The sequence below is a fragment of the Trematomus bernacchii genome, unplaced genomic scaffold (genome assembly GCF_902827165.1).
Source record: "Trematomus bernacchii unplaced genomic scaffold, fTreBer1.1, whole genome shotgun sequence".
NCBI classification, from domain to species: Eukaryota; Metazoa; Chordata; class Actinopteri; order Perciformes; family Nototheniidae; genus Trematomus; species Trematomus bernacchii.
In genome coordinates this window covers 4491247-4505618 of record NW_022987608.1, presented here as the reverse complement: position 1 = coordinate 4505618, position 14372 = coordinate 4491247, and the positions used below count along the sequence as shown (strand labels likewise).

The 14372-nt window shown below is 40.2% G+C and overlaps 1 protein-coding gene across 1 annotated transcript in view; it reads right to left on the bottom strand.

The window, feature by feature from the left end:
• The window catches only part of dock4b (dedicator of cytokinesis 4b), a 115189-nt gene that overhangs the window by 64711 nt on the left and 36106 nt on the right, over positions 1–14372 (bottom strand). The window contains 5 exon segments of the mRNA XM_034131376.1: positions 503–591; positions 1986–2118; positions 2211–2271; positions 2413–2494; positions 6854–7005. Of these exon segments, the coding sequence (XP_033987267.1) occupies positions 503–591; positions 1986–2118; positions 2211–2271; positions 2413–2494; positions 6854–7005 (517 nt within the window).

Below are 14372 nucleotides of genomic sequence, written 5' to 3'. Positions count from 1 at the left end.
CATTAGATTATATATTTGGAGACTTAATTAAAAGTATATCCCCAGCTTTCATTTTGTTTGCACACAAAAGTTGGTAATAGGATTTATTGAAACGGCAAGGTCTGATATTACGGAACAAACCTCTTCACATGACATTTCTTTGAGGTTTGAAGAACTGAGTGTTCAGGAAACTGCTGATGCTGTTGTTGACTAAGGTGAAATGCGGCTATTTATATATCATCTGAATGCGTTTGCAACAACAGGCTTCCTGCAAACCGGACCATGTGAAGACTGATCCGCTCCCTGAAAGAGGAACTTCAGTCTGACCGGAAGCTGCACAGTAACAGAGCGATGATGCAACTGAGAGGATTAATTTGTGAAATGTGAAAGAAATAAGCCTGCTTATCATCAAAAATAGTTAGTTAACCAATCCCACACCTCTAAAGAGACCAGCTTGTAGCATTAGTGGATCCCCTTGTTAAATGTGAGGAGGGGAAATGAATGAAACACGTGTGGTTCTTACCCGAGTTGGAGCCCGACAGGTTGTATCTGGAATTTGCCTTTTTGATGAGGTTCTCATGGATTTGGTGCCACTCACTTTCTGTGTTACACCTGAGACAGAAAGAAGACACTTGTGTTAACTTGTATTTTTGTTGGGGGATCAAACAAATACATAAATGATGTTTTAATAAAGAAATGCATTACAAACTGGAAATACAAAACACCTTTTTATAACAAGATTTTCAAAATGTTTGGCATTGCGTTACGGTTTCAAGATGAATCGCGAGCCTCAAGGTGTTGACATCGACAGCTCAAATTCTTCTATTCGATTTGTATACTTAAAAAAGCAGTGTATTTCACTTCAATAAATAAGTGGGACATAAACAGACCTATTATTCATTGTCAATATTTATCTAGTTCAGGTGGAGTACAAAACAAACTCTTACAGTATTTACTATGACGTCTTGTCTGGATGTGAGAACATTCAGCTCAGAACTTTAATGCTAATCCGACTGAAACCTCTCTGGTGTTACTGCAGGTATGAAGGAAGTGTTTGTGTTTCCTTTCAGCTGAACGTATGTGGCCAGTCAGTCTGATCCAGCTATTATTTAGGTCACACTACTGAGTCATCGAGTGCCTATTTCCATCCCTCGGGGCATGGTGTATTAAGTTGGACCAGAAAGCTGTTTTACTGTTGTTATAAGAAAAATAGAGAAGAAAAAAAAGGCTTTTAATTGAGTATTATAATGAAAAGTGCTATATTATTTACTCAGACTACAAACTAACAAGTTAATGACTTGAATTGGATTGAATTAAACACACATCATGTTCCGAGAGGGAAAAAGGCATAATGCTTGAATCTTGTTAAACTTGCAAGTCAAAGAAATCTATGGAGGAAGGGGCTTAAAACATTTTATTGACAACTAGGTCTTTCGACTTGGTCAATGTTTTATTATGAACATACAATTCAATTTAAATGTTCCCATGAAAAAAAGGCACAAAAGTGTTTGTGTAAGCTTTCAATTGTATATCTTGTCCGGCAGTGGCTCAGTCAGTAGGGGCTTGGACTGGGAGCCGTAGGGTCGCTGGTTCAAGTCCCCGACCAGACCTAAATATGGAGTGTGGACTTCTACTTGGAGAGGTCCCAGTTCACCTCCTGCCCTGCCGTGGTGCCCTTGAGCAAGGCACCGGACACCCCCCTTCCCCCCCACTCCCATTGCTCCCCGGGCGCTGTACAATAGCTGCCCACTGCTCCTAGTACTAGACTCCTTGTACTAGGATGGGTTAAAAGCAGAGGCCAAATTTCACTGTGTGTGCTGTGTGCTCTGCATGTGTGACCATTAAAGAGGGTTTCATCCCTCCCTATTCTATTCTTCTTCTATATCTGAGAAAGAAAGAAAATCCGAATCGGCAGTTCAGACTCAACCAATCAGAATGAGCCAAGAATCTCCAGGTTTATAATTTGGTCTTTTATAATAAAATACTGGTTGTTTACAGTGACTTACGCATAAACCTTGAGCAGATGGTCATCCTTGGAGTCAGCAGTGAGGAGATCTGCGATGCTGATGACAGCACAGCCAAACGGCCGTCTGTACTGCACGCTGCACAGATTCTTCTTCTCCCCTGCTCCCATTCTCCCTGCACACACAAAGACACACAACAGCACTATAAACGCCAGAGAGACTTAAAAGAAGTGTAGTAAAATAAAGAAGCAGCCTTGTGACTCCCACCTATTCTTATGATGTGCACAACGATGTAGACGTCTTTTCGTAGATCACTGCTTCCCAGATCCTTAAAGAAAAACAGGCATCAGATCCAATCATTGTAAACAAGCTAGTTTCTTAGCTATTATTTTTGTGTAATTGTGCGTGACTTTACTGTACATATCTTTACTTTGCTCCCAATAAATCTAGAGTCATGTTTTGTACTCACCACAAATAGCGTGCATTGTCTTTCTGTCTTCTCTGGCGACTTGGGCAAGCCGCTCTTATTCAGCTTGACAAAGAACCTCTCACTGTACAAATGGGGAGACAGAGGGAGAGGAACACACATTGAGATGAATGGGGCAAAGAGTGAGTGTCATCATAAACAACTGCATCCAAGCCACGGCTCACAGGAAACAGAATAAAGATTAGAGACAGTGTCAAAAATGTCAAGTTCTGAAGTGTGGGCACCGGAGAAAAGGCTTCAAAGTTAAAAGCTTCAAACCAGAGCTGTCTGGAGCTGAATATAAGGCGGGAGAAAGACAGGCAGAAAAGAGGCAGAGACAGAAGGATGGAGGGAGAGAAAAGGATATCCAAAGCTTGAATTACTGAACCAAATCCCTAGCACAGCATGTCAGGAACATATCCGACGACAAGTACACGTTTCAGCCCAGACACTGCAAGTTCAGCAAAAATAGGGGAAGGGTTACAAAAACAAATGTACAATGTCAATCTTAAAACTGCCAAGCTTGTTGTCATAAATCATCTGGTAGTGACGGCGCTATACTGACACCATAATGAGCAATTTAATAAAGACAGAAAAGTTGAAAATGAACCTGATAGAAGCTGGTAAAAGTCTGTATGTTTATTATTAATGTACCCACTGCCTCTCTAGTTTTACAGCTATTAAGTCTGAAAGAACAGTATTGAACAAATTCAAAACATGTCCTCATAATGGAGCTTTTAGCAGAGTAAAAGGAAGAACACATTTTTTTCAGAAATCACCCTGAGGGTACCAAAAACGTCACTCTAGCCAATAGTTGTTGTTGAGACATTACAATCAGGACCAAAAACACACTAGTAGTATTACAGAAGAAAGTTAGGGTATCACCACGGTCATTGGGATTCATCTTCTGAGGGATGATAATGAAGAAGACATAAGAGGAATATACACTTTACTGATACTCAACGGGAAATTAAAATGTTTTTTTCTGTACAAAATGTTATGGCAATGTATTTAATAGTTGGCATTTCAGTTCGGACCAACATGGCTGAAAAACCAACCAATTTGGAAGTACATTTTCTGGCTTGTCTGACTAGGTTTGGAAAGTTTGCACATACTCTACAGTGGAGTATGAACTTACTCGAAATAACCACTCTGGCCTCAAATGCCCCGTACCCCGCCATTCGTGCAGGCGAGGAAATTGAGTGCATGTCGGGCGAAAGCACAGAAAAGGACGAACACAGATCGCCTTTTCATTCTCTTTGTACCCGGTCCTCTTTCTGTCTCTATCTCACACACACGCTTTAAAAAGAGAGGCAGCGGAGGCTTCCTGCTGGGCTCGTCTCATCCTGGCTGGCGAGCGGAGGCCTAATCCAGTTAGGTGACTTTCACAGTCCGCCGATAAGCAGAGAGAAAACCTTGTAATGCACCAGCGCCTGACAATGAGCCAAGTCTCTGGCAAGCTACAGTAGCCCCATTCACACAAGAGCAGAATTCACCACAACAGATCCTATATAACTTCCTACTACATACGGCTACAATGGATTAGGATGTTTTATAACAGTCTGAGCTACTAAAAAGTAAATACAAGCGCTTTAGAGTTGCCATGATGTAAATAAGAGGCTGCTTCCTGCACTGTAATTCAGTGTTTTGTGTATGTAGGGCAGTGTGTACCCATGTTTGAATTAATTAAGCTGCTCATGATTAATTATATAAATGTGCATGATTTTTCATACATGTATTCCTTCTGTACAGTTTCCCTTTTATCGTCCGTATTGGAATGAGTCGATTGGATTTGGATGCGGTTGTTCCTCATTAGCTGCACTCTGTAACTTTCCGGGCCATTTATCCAGCCATATGGAGAAGGATTCCTTTGCATTAGACATGAGACTTGCTCACTTTTTTCCCCAACCCTAATTAGTGCTCCATTGTTGAAACCCCAACTGCCAATTAACTAGCCACTCCTGCAAACCACGGACACACGTGCACGCTTTTTAACGCTCCCTGCCGCTGAGTTTTCCCTCACAGCTGCAGCGTGTTGATCAGTCGAGCTAAGAGGACCAGTGTCTCCCCCTGTGGGACCTTATCTCCCTCTATTACCGGTCAAATTAACATAATATGAATGGCCGATTTTTCCTCCCCTCTGGGACCACACGGCGCTCCCTATTCCCTCTCCTGGTATCGATGATTGCATTAGGAGCTGTGCGCTCACCCGATGAGGGAGCGGTGGGGGGATGGGGCAGCGCCTGGTGTGTAAAATACTGGCTAAATTAACTGCCACTGTTGCTTTTCCTCCCCCTCGCCCTAAATCTACCCCTAGAGGCTACGTAGGAAAGACGGGGAAATGCCAAGACAGTGGAGTGAACAGGTAGGGAACACACAACCTACCAATTACATTTGTCAAAAACACACTCTGGGCCTCTGCTGTCCACACAGAAATAACACACACATGTCTAGTTGAGCAGAAAGAGCAACAGGATCATGTGTGAGCATGGTAGAGTGTGGGTCCTGCTGGAATAGCCAAACAAGGAGCCTGTATTCAACACAAAGAAGCTCCCATGGTGCACAGGGGCTGCTGGTGTTGGCATGGTACTGAGAAGACGGGTCGGACCCCCATCTGGTTTCTGATACACACACATATACACACACACACTCACTCACAGGAACCACCAGCACAGAAGGAAGTGTCGAAATGGCTCCATGCCAGGCATCTTGCACAAATGTGTGTGCGTGTCTCTGTTTATGTGTGTGACCAGACAGTGAGGGACAATGTTGGCGAGCTGCCATGCTGAGATTTTCCTCAAAGACGGAAAGGCACAATGGTTGAATCCTCTGATTGCCTTTTCCCTCAAAACCCCCCCAAAAATATATGTAATTAGCCCATTGAGTAGAGCTTTGTATATCTGTGTGTTGTTATACTGTTTAATTGTTTGTATTTGGTTTGGATAAGAAAGCATACTATGCTGTACTGTCGTGTGTGTTGACTTTGTTTGATATCTTCAGTACAACATTTTGACAGATGATTTGGCTTAACAACTAAAGCCCATTTCCTTCTGTTTAAGAGAATGAGCAGTGAATCCATTTCCAATGGGTGTACACCCAAGTACACATCAAGTGAAACTTAATGTTACACCACTGGAGTCTACAGTAATTACCCACCTAGACAAAATAGAGGCTGGGAATAGTCTGGAAAATCATTATTGTTAAACATTTAAACCAAAAGCTGCACGCTAGGGCCGTTTAGAAACACTTAGATATTCCAAAAGTTCAAACATATATGTCGTTTTCAGAAGGAATATGTATTTTGGGCCAAATTAAACATGCAGATTTAACTTATAACAAGTTTAGAGAAAGATAATAGAACCTCTGTGCTGTTATTAATATTAGAGAGGAAACCAAATACTCTCTATGCAAGGTTTAAAGAGACTAAGGTCAACCAAGTTCGCTCAAACGTTGCATTTTGTGTCAGTGATATGATGAATAATGTATTTTATTTCAGTAGAAACAGAAATGGAGCTACTGCGTGCTGAAAGAGTATAATAAAACAATGAGTCCCATCAATGTCACCCTTATTCCTCTGATGTGACCCTATGGGGCGGAGAGTCAGCGTCAAACACGAGCATGACTTATCAAAAGAAGTTTCAGCTCATTTTTCAACCCACTCGTTTCCCTTGCCTGACAAACTCACTTGTTTGTGACATGAAATGGAATTCTCTCCGCTTTGAACTCTGAAACCGGGGAGTTTAAACACAGTCTTTTATTTGGCCGACACCCCGTCAGGAGCACGTGGGCGTGTGTGTGTTGCAGTGTGTGACGTTTGCAGACTCCTGGAGGGGATAGGCTCTTTTATGTGGACAGCAAGGACACTTTTTATATGACTAAATAGCACGGCCTTGCCCACTTTTATGTGTCCAAGTGAGCTTTAACAACCTCCTTCACTTAATTAATCTTCATGAATATAATTAAAGCAGTCTTCCTGACAGAAGGTGGAGCCTTGAAATGTCCCCCCTGCAATCACTGACCCACCTCTCTGGTATCGCCATGGATACATGAGCTAACATAATAGCTTTTGAGAGTACAAAACAACAGAAATCACCTCACTTCCTGTCACAGTAATGAAAGTTTATAACCTAGGAATATTAATGAGGCAAATATTGTTTCTAGTATAGGGAGGTGATGCATTTACCATTACAATTAGATCAAAGGGGCCCTATTCTGCTCATTTTCAGGATTATATTTGTATTGAGTGTATCTACTGTGATTTATTTTCTCATACTGCCTGTGCTGCAGCCCCTTTTTTCACCCTCTGTCTGAAACCAGAGCCCAGTCTGCTCTGATTGGTTAGCTGGCTGGCTCTGCACTAAAACCTTTATAGAACACTATAGGAAAGGGAAAACACACAAAAAACTGGCTTCTTTAAGGGGGATTATTTTCTCGTTGTATATACCTGAGTGGCCGGTTCTCCCGTCCATCATAAATATGGAAGAAGACTTCTAGCTCCTCCCCCAGATTGGCGCTCATCAGACTCTTTACATGGACAAACAGGTGGTGGGTGCTGGCGGGTGCCGGGGTCTCCTTCTTACGATGCCGGTGTTCCATCTGCAGAGGAGAGCAGAACAACATAAGTCCAACTCAATTTCATAACTGTATTCAGCACAAATTGGATAGAAAAATATGTGTGCTGTGCTGTTTGGATATAGGATTGAAGGGTTGGATTTGGGGAGGTTAAAAAAACAGTAAAATCAATAAGCTCTAAATCCCCAAAGCTCACCAAATACACTTAATACCAGGGAAAAACAACATGTGGTTACATCTTGTTTAATACCGGCCTATCACATTCCAGAGCTGCTGTGTTTAGTGAGTTTTCCAGTCGGAGATAAATAACATCCCACTGAGACACCTCACGCCTGGGAGGAGCTTTGCTGCAGATTTGCATATATATTTGAAGACTAAGGCTGAGATATAGATTTTGTTGATATAGATCGAGGTAATATAGCGTGTAATGTAATATTGCAGACTGTCAGCAGCACCACAGGCTATGATGCGAGAGTTCAAACTCTATTTTCTGATGAGTCCTTTGTTGCAAACCTGGTTCAAAACAAAGAAATGGGACCCAAGATGCACATATTGCTCTGTACACAGATTCGCATATACAATGTATACAAGTATTTATACTTTATAATACACACAGAAATGTATAGGAACCTATTCACTCTAACACAAACTGATTTAGCCCCAAAACATGTCTTCTACTTTATTTATTTACCTCGAGCGTTTATCTTTTAGCACGTTAATTATTTTCTTGACACAAAGAAATAATAGTCTAATTTGCATCCCTTTAAAGTGGTTGCTTAATCTTAGAGAAACAGAAGCACTAAAATGCACACAGTATATGGAGAGTCAGACAGTACAAAGTTGCGTCACAGTGAATGTTAGGGCTGTGTATGATATTACATGCTATATTTAGTCAATCTATTTTCAAAAAAGATCAATAAAATCTCACACAGCATGGTGATGTGATGTAAATACCATTCAGATCATCATGCACATTGCAGCTCTGTTTATGAGAGGTTCATCCTAATCTGTTGTCAACATCCAAAAATACAAGGGCAAACACACACATACACACGCACACACACACCAGATGGCCAGTAAAGCCACTGCCAAATTGTGCCCGGCATTCACTTCTGTAGTGGGATGTAAGGAGATGCAGATGGGGAGCAAAAGGGGGGATGAGGAGTGAAGGAAAGGAAGAGATTAAAGAAACTGCAAGGGCGAAGTGGTGCAAAGAACTGCCAGAGAAAATTGGGATCAATAGTTGAAAACTAAAAAGCGCAATTGCAAATACAAATAGATAGATTTTTTAAGCATTTTGGCTTCAGGTGACATTTTGATGGGTGAAGAAGCAACCATGTGGGATCCCTGTTGTTTGTGTATTTAAAGCAATAGGTCAACATTTTTTGAAATACGTTTACTGCCTTATTGCCAAGAGGTATAAAAAAAGGTCAGGTTAACTCTCCTGTTAAATTTAGCTTAGCTTACAGAATAGAAACAAGGGGAAACCGCTAGCTTGGCTCTGTCCAAATATAACAAAAATCCTCCTGGAAAAACATCTTAAACTCACAAATTGTTTCATCTTTTTTTGTAATATTCGTTTAGTCTGTACAAAAACTGTAAAAACAACATACATTTCGGGAATACTGTTCTGGATTATTTCTAGGCCACAACGAGTTACTTCCTGGAATCACAGCCTGTTGTTTGGTCAGGCTAGCTCTTTCAACACGTTTCCAGTCTTAATGCTAAGCTAAGCTAACCATTTTAGCTTAATTTTGATGTTTCTTAGTTTGTAATAACTGTTATGAGGAATTTGTGAATTCGTAAAAAAATGTCTGCAAAGCTTTCATTTACTTAACTTGTCATTTGTTTAGAAATGGAGGGTGGGAAGTAAATGTTGGGTTAAATATCCAACCTGAAAGCATTGGCTGAGAAATACATTTTGATTATTATGATTTGGACATGGGTTTAATAAAAAAAAAAGCGAAAACCTTATTACAAATGTACTTTTTAGCAGATACAAAAAAAATCAATTTACTGCAATCAGATTATCACTTGTATTGTGTCAAAAAGTAAAACCTTAGACAAATAATATGCAAATAAAATACTACATTACCGATATGCTGTCTTGCCTAGGCTGAAGTTGCAATGTTGCATTACCATTTGACAATATTGCTTTGACAAGAAGGCAACAAAATGCTACCTCAGATAAGTATCTGAAATCATTAATGTGTATGCCAAAAGGAGAGGAAAAAGTGAGTGCCAAGAGGGTTTGCAAATCAATCTAAAATGTATGTATGACTGTACTATAACAATATAAACATATGAACATTGCAACAGTGCAATATCTGTCAAAGTGATGAATGTGTTTTGTATTGTCCTGACTGAGGTCCCAGGAGAAACTGGAGAAGGATCTACTAAGCCTAACACTGTTTTGACCAGATCACTCATTCTCTACACAACAGGGCAGAGCTGCTGCTTTTTGACGCAGAAAGACTAGGTCTGGAAAGGCCTTAATTCATGCTGTGGGATTTTATTACGAGGTTATTTGCAGTGTGTCATTTAAGCCGCCCGAGCGGAGCAGTGTGCGGTTTATATGACAGCTTCAGCATGACTAGACACAAAGGATAAACATGCCCTGCTGGCAACATAAAAGCAGGGAGAGGACCAGAGAGATTCAGCTGAACAGAGACAGCATGACCATGTGTGTGCTTTCCAAAACGTCTCATTATTGTCCACCCGGTAATCTTTTCCTAAAGGGCATGAGTAAGCTACAAATGGACTGTCACACAAGGAGCTTCAGACAAACAGATACACTTTTTCCTCTTCTTACATCCCTCCACCAGAGCTTCTACATCAAGCCTCTTTTCATCCCTTTTTTAAGCGTTTGGGAGGGAGACCTATGTGACACGAGCAGTTGCAAGAGATGTGACTGTTTCACTTAAGTAATAACTGAAGTCTCAGAGGAAATGTTACCACCACATGTCCAGGGCCAGGCCTGAACTATCCATCACTGCCGTCTGATATTCCTCCTTTAATGAATACATCGCTGCGGGATCTAGACTCCACTCACGCTCTAAAATCGGACTCTCTTACTCCGGGGAAAAAACGTGAAGTTTAAAGCCGTTTTGCCTTCGCTCTACAGACAGCTTTAGCAACTGAGCAGACTTCGCGTGAGACTGGGGAGCCAATTAGGGATTTGATTAAGGTTTTCTCACTTTAATGATACAAATAAATTGCTTCGAAGGACGTCAAGGGAAGTCTACTAAAAAACCAGGACTGATCTCCGTAGAGAAGCTTTCATTTAATAGGAAGGACATGGTATCACTAGAGTATGTCCTTTAAGCATTCGCCCTCAGGGTATGTAGCGCTTTGACCAAGTTTTTCCATTGAACATTTTCATCAACGGTGAACAAATGTTAATAGATAACACCAACCATTTTGTTGATAGAGCTTGTTTTCAAAGCTACACAGTCACCAGCAGTTTTGAAATATGTCACTCAGTCTTCAGGGTAAAGCAAAGCAGTTAAGTTGTGGGCGGTAAAACTAAAACAAGGAGCTAAAAGACGCTAAAATGCTACACTGAGCTGATGGGAAATACAGACAGGTGACAATTCACTGTGGGTTAGCTTTTGAAAATTAGTTATCGCCAAAATAAGTTGCTGCTTACTCATTTTGGTTATAGTATCCCAAAATAAATGTAGTGAAAGTATGTAGAGGAAAGTCTTTTTGTAGGCCGACCTTGAAGTTAGCATCACAAGAGCTCCTTCGAGAAATCAATGGGATCTTTCCATTGGATTTCATGAAAATCTCTATAGCTTCACAGACCTTATTTCAGGCCAAAAGCAGGTTCAAAAAACCATTGACTTTGAGACAAGGGAACTGGAAGTGGTAAAATATTCTATAATATGCCTTCATGAAATCTCTCTTATCCAATGCACTGAATGTCTCTGCTTTCTCCGTCTCATTATCCTCTTAATTTCTCACCGGGCAGATATCACATAATTCCTTGACATCATTTAGCAGTAAGGGTATATTTTCCCACAGAAACACCCCCTTGCCATTTCAGCTCTCACACACACACACACACCCAGGCATACAACCACACCAGATAATCCCCTTCTCAATGTAATTAAGCCACAACACAACGGCAGAGCACAAGACAGAAACAAAGAAGCTGTTCCCATAAACAAAGATCTCACTGAAGAATATTCGACTAATTTGAGCTCGCGTTTTGTGTCTTGGTGTTCGCGAGTGTGTGTGTTTTTGTATGTGAATGCCATTATCTTGTCTCAGTCAGAGTTCCCGTTAGAATATTTTTTTGCCGGTCAACATGTCCGTTAAAGTTGAAATCTTCCGGACAAAATTAGATAAGTGCCGGTTAAAGGTCTTCTTTGTTATTTATTGAGCTTTAAAACAAATTGATATGATTCGACATTAAACAAACTAATTATAGTAGATTAACTACATTATTCAAAAGTGTACAGTAATTTACAAAAACGCGGGAATAATAAACGGAGCGCTCTCTCCTTCTCCTGACAGCCCGTCAGTATCATGCAGCTCGCGGATCCAGTAATGAGTGACCCGACAGTAAAACTAAACATATCTATAACTAGTTTAGGTAGTTTGAGAGGTAATTAAAATAGCTACGTGTGATTTTCTAACCTGAAGTGTGTTTTGCTCTGCTCGCCGCTGCAGGGGATCATGCAGAGCTGCGTGTCGACTCGTCAGCAGCAGCCGATCTCTCTCTCCTGTCAGATTAGACTTTACTCGCATTTATGTCCATATCGATCAGATCTAGCTAGTTCTAGCTAATGATATGACTACCTGCTTGTTAAAAGACACCTAAACAATAAGCGTCGCTATGCAACCGGATGAGGCCACAAAGTATAGCGCAGCATTATGCATTTGTTTACATGCCCACCGGAACCCCGAGGCATTACCAACAGATCAACGCACAATCAACCCATACAGGACATCTCTTTCTCCACATTAAGTGTTAGACATTAGAATTGACAATTTTTGTCTGTCACATACTCTTTTGTCTGTCACATACTATTCTTGTCTGTCACATAAGTGGCGCAACTGATGCGGTATTGCGCTAAGGGAAAATTATTTTGACCGGACATTTTGACCGGAGAGATTTAGATTTGCCGGACTTCAGCATATTTTACCGGTCATTGTCCGGTAATTACCGGCTAACGGGAACTCTGGTCTCAGTATAGGGGAACTACAGTCATTTGCTCATTTTCCACGCCATTTAATAGAGGTGCTTTCATCCTTCCATGCCTGCTTTTGTTTTGACTAACAAAAAAAGAAACAGATGGATTAAGGGCTTCAATTACTCTTGCGGAGGGAATGCCGTCACAGTGTGTGTGTGTGTGTGTGTGTGTGTGTGTGTGTGTGTGTGTGTGTGTGTGTGTGTGTGTGTGTGTGTGTGTGTGTGTGTGTGTGTGTGTGTGTGTGTGTGTGCGATACAATTCTCCTCGCGCTGTATGAGGGCAGAGAAGTGGTTGCCACGGTAACAGCGGTCGGGGCTTGGAGAAAACGGGAAGGCGAAGCAGGGAGCAAACGGTCGGTAGAGGAAGGAGAGGATGAGCAAAAGAGTGGGGGAAGAAGGAGAGTTTGGTTATATAACTAAACTTAATATTTCTAACGCTGCCATTAGCCCATTTAAGGGCTAACACTGAAACTGAGTTTGTAAACATATCTAAATTAGAGTGATACGAACAATCACTAAAGCTTGTAATGTTTCTTAAGTAGGGATACTGACCAAAAATCACTGTAACGTGTATATCTGAAATGTGAAAAACAAGCAATATACAATACTGTTCAATTAGTGTGAACTCTGTTAAAAACTGTCAATGAGTGATGTTGTATAAAGTACTTTACACTGGATTCATTACTTTGTTATAAGTGTTCATAGAATAAAACACTCCTAATATTATATATTATTTTATTCATTTAATTGTATATGATCTTTTTAATGCAAATATTTTCTTCTTATGTCTGTATAAATATTAAACTAAATTGATGTTACATAGTATTTCATTCATTTTACTTGATGTGATCTTTACATTGGACATTTTCACTTGTTTATATCATGTATTATTATGTTGTATTTGATCTTTTTAGTGCAAATTCATACTTCATATCGTCATATTCTTAATATTTTATTTCATTTCCAAATGGAATAACTTTCCATGAACCAATTTACCTCTGGATAAATAAAGTATTTCTGATAAAAAGAAGCAGCAGCATTGCATAACTGATGAGTCATGTTGTGGGCTCCGTCTTTCTTTCTTTAGGGAAGCAGGATATTTGTTCAAACATGGTGTTTTTCAGACAGCTATGGCAACCAAAGTGCATGCATACAGAGTATTTTGAACAGCTTATTTGGGAAAAATATGATAAAAGATGATATAGGATAACATCAAGGCTATGTATTCAAGGCTGCTTTTAGGCATCATTGAGAAGTCTGAATCAGAAATATCCTTTCATTTTTTCAGTCTAACCTTTAAAGCTAACATGAAGTCCTAGAAGTGCTGAGAAAAATGGAGGGAGATTGTGTGATCAGATGGAAAGCTCCCACATGAGATTTTTTGGCGGTTCTCAAGGTCGAGAATCAACTAATCCTAACTTTTAAGACGAGATGAGCAGATGTAAATGTCCATCTGCTGAGGAAACCATGTTATAAAGTCAAAAACTCCAGCTACCAAATGCATCTCATGGTAAGATAGTTTAGCATTTACACTCTTTTCAATACAAAGTATAAAAAAGTCAATCCTGACTTTCCCCCTCTGTTTCCCTGACCTTTAGTTAGAGTGTTGTCAATGACAACAGCTTCTCATGTCATCACTGAACTTTGGCCAATAAAAAAATCTCTTCTGTACGCATCACGTCAAAAAATGTGTCTTATTTGAAGCAAATGCAGTAGCACTTACAATGGTTTTTATCTTATTGACAGCTAATGCACTTGCAGGGTTGTTGCTTTCTTGAGGTCTTCATGGTTAAATGCACTTATTGTAAGTTGGTTTAAGGATAAAAGCAAGGTAATGTAATCCACTGAATGAACATAAATCCTTCGAGCTGTAGGTCTGTGACTGACATTGTAACACACACTGCAAAGAGTATATTGATCAAATAGCTCAGGACACGCATTAAGTGAGCTTTGCTGAAAGAAATAATGATATTGATTTGAACTACCGTTTCTATAAACAGTATTATCTGTTCAGTACATCCACTCATCACCAACTACCCCTTCCTTCATTTATTTACTCCTTATATCTTAACAAATATTTGGGTAAAATAAACAATACTGAGTTTATTGAAACATGACCAATTCTACATAAATGGCAGAGGCCGGATAATGGTGGCAGTAATTGTTTTCCAGGCATTTAGTTATATATAAA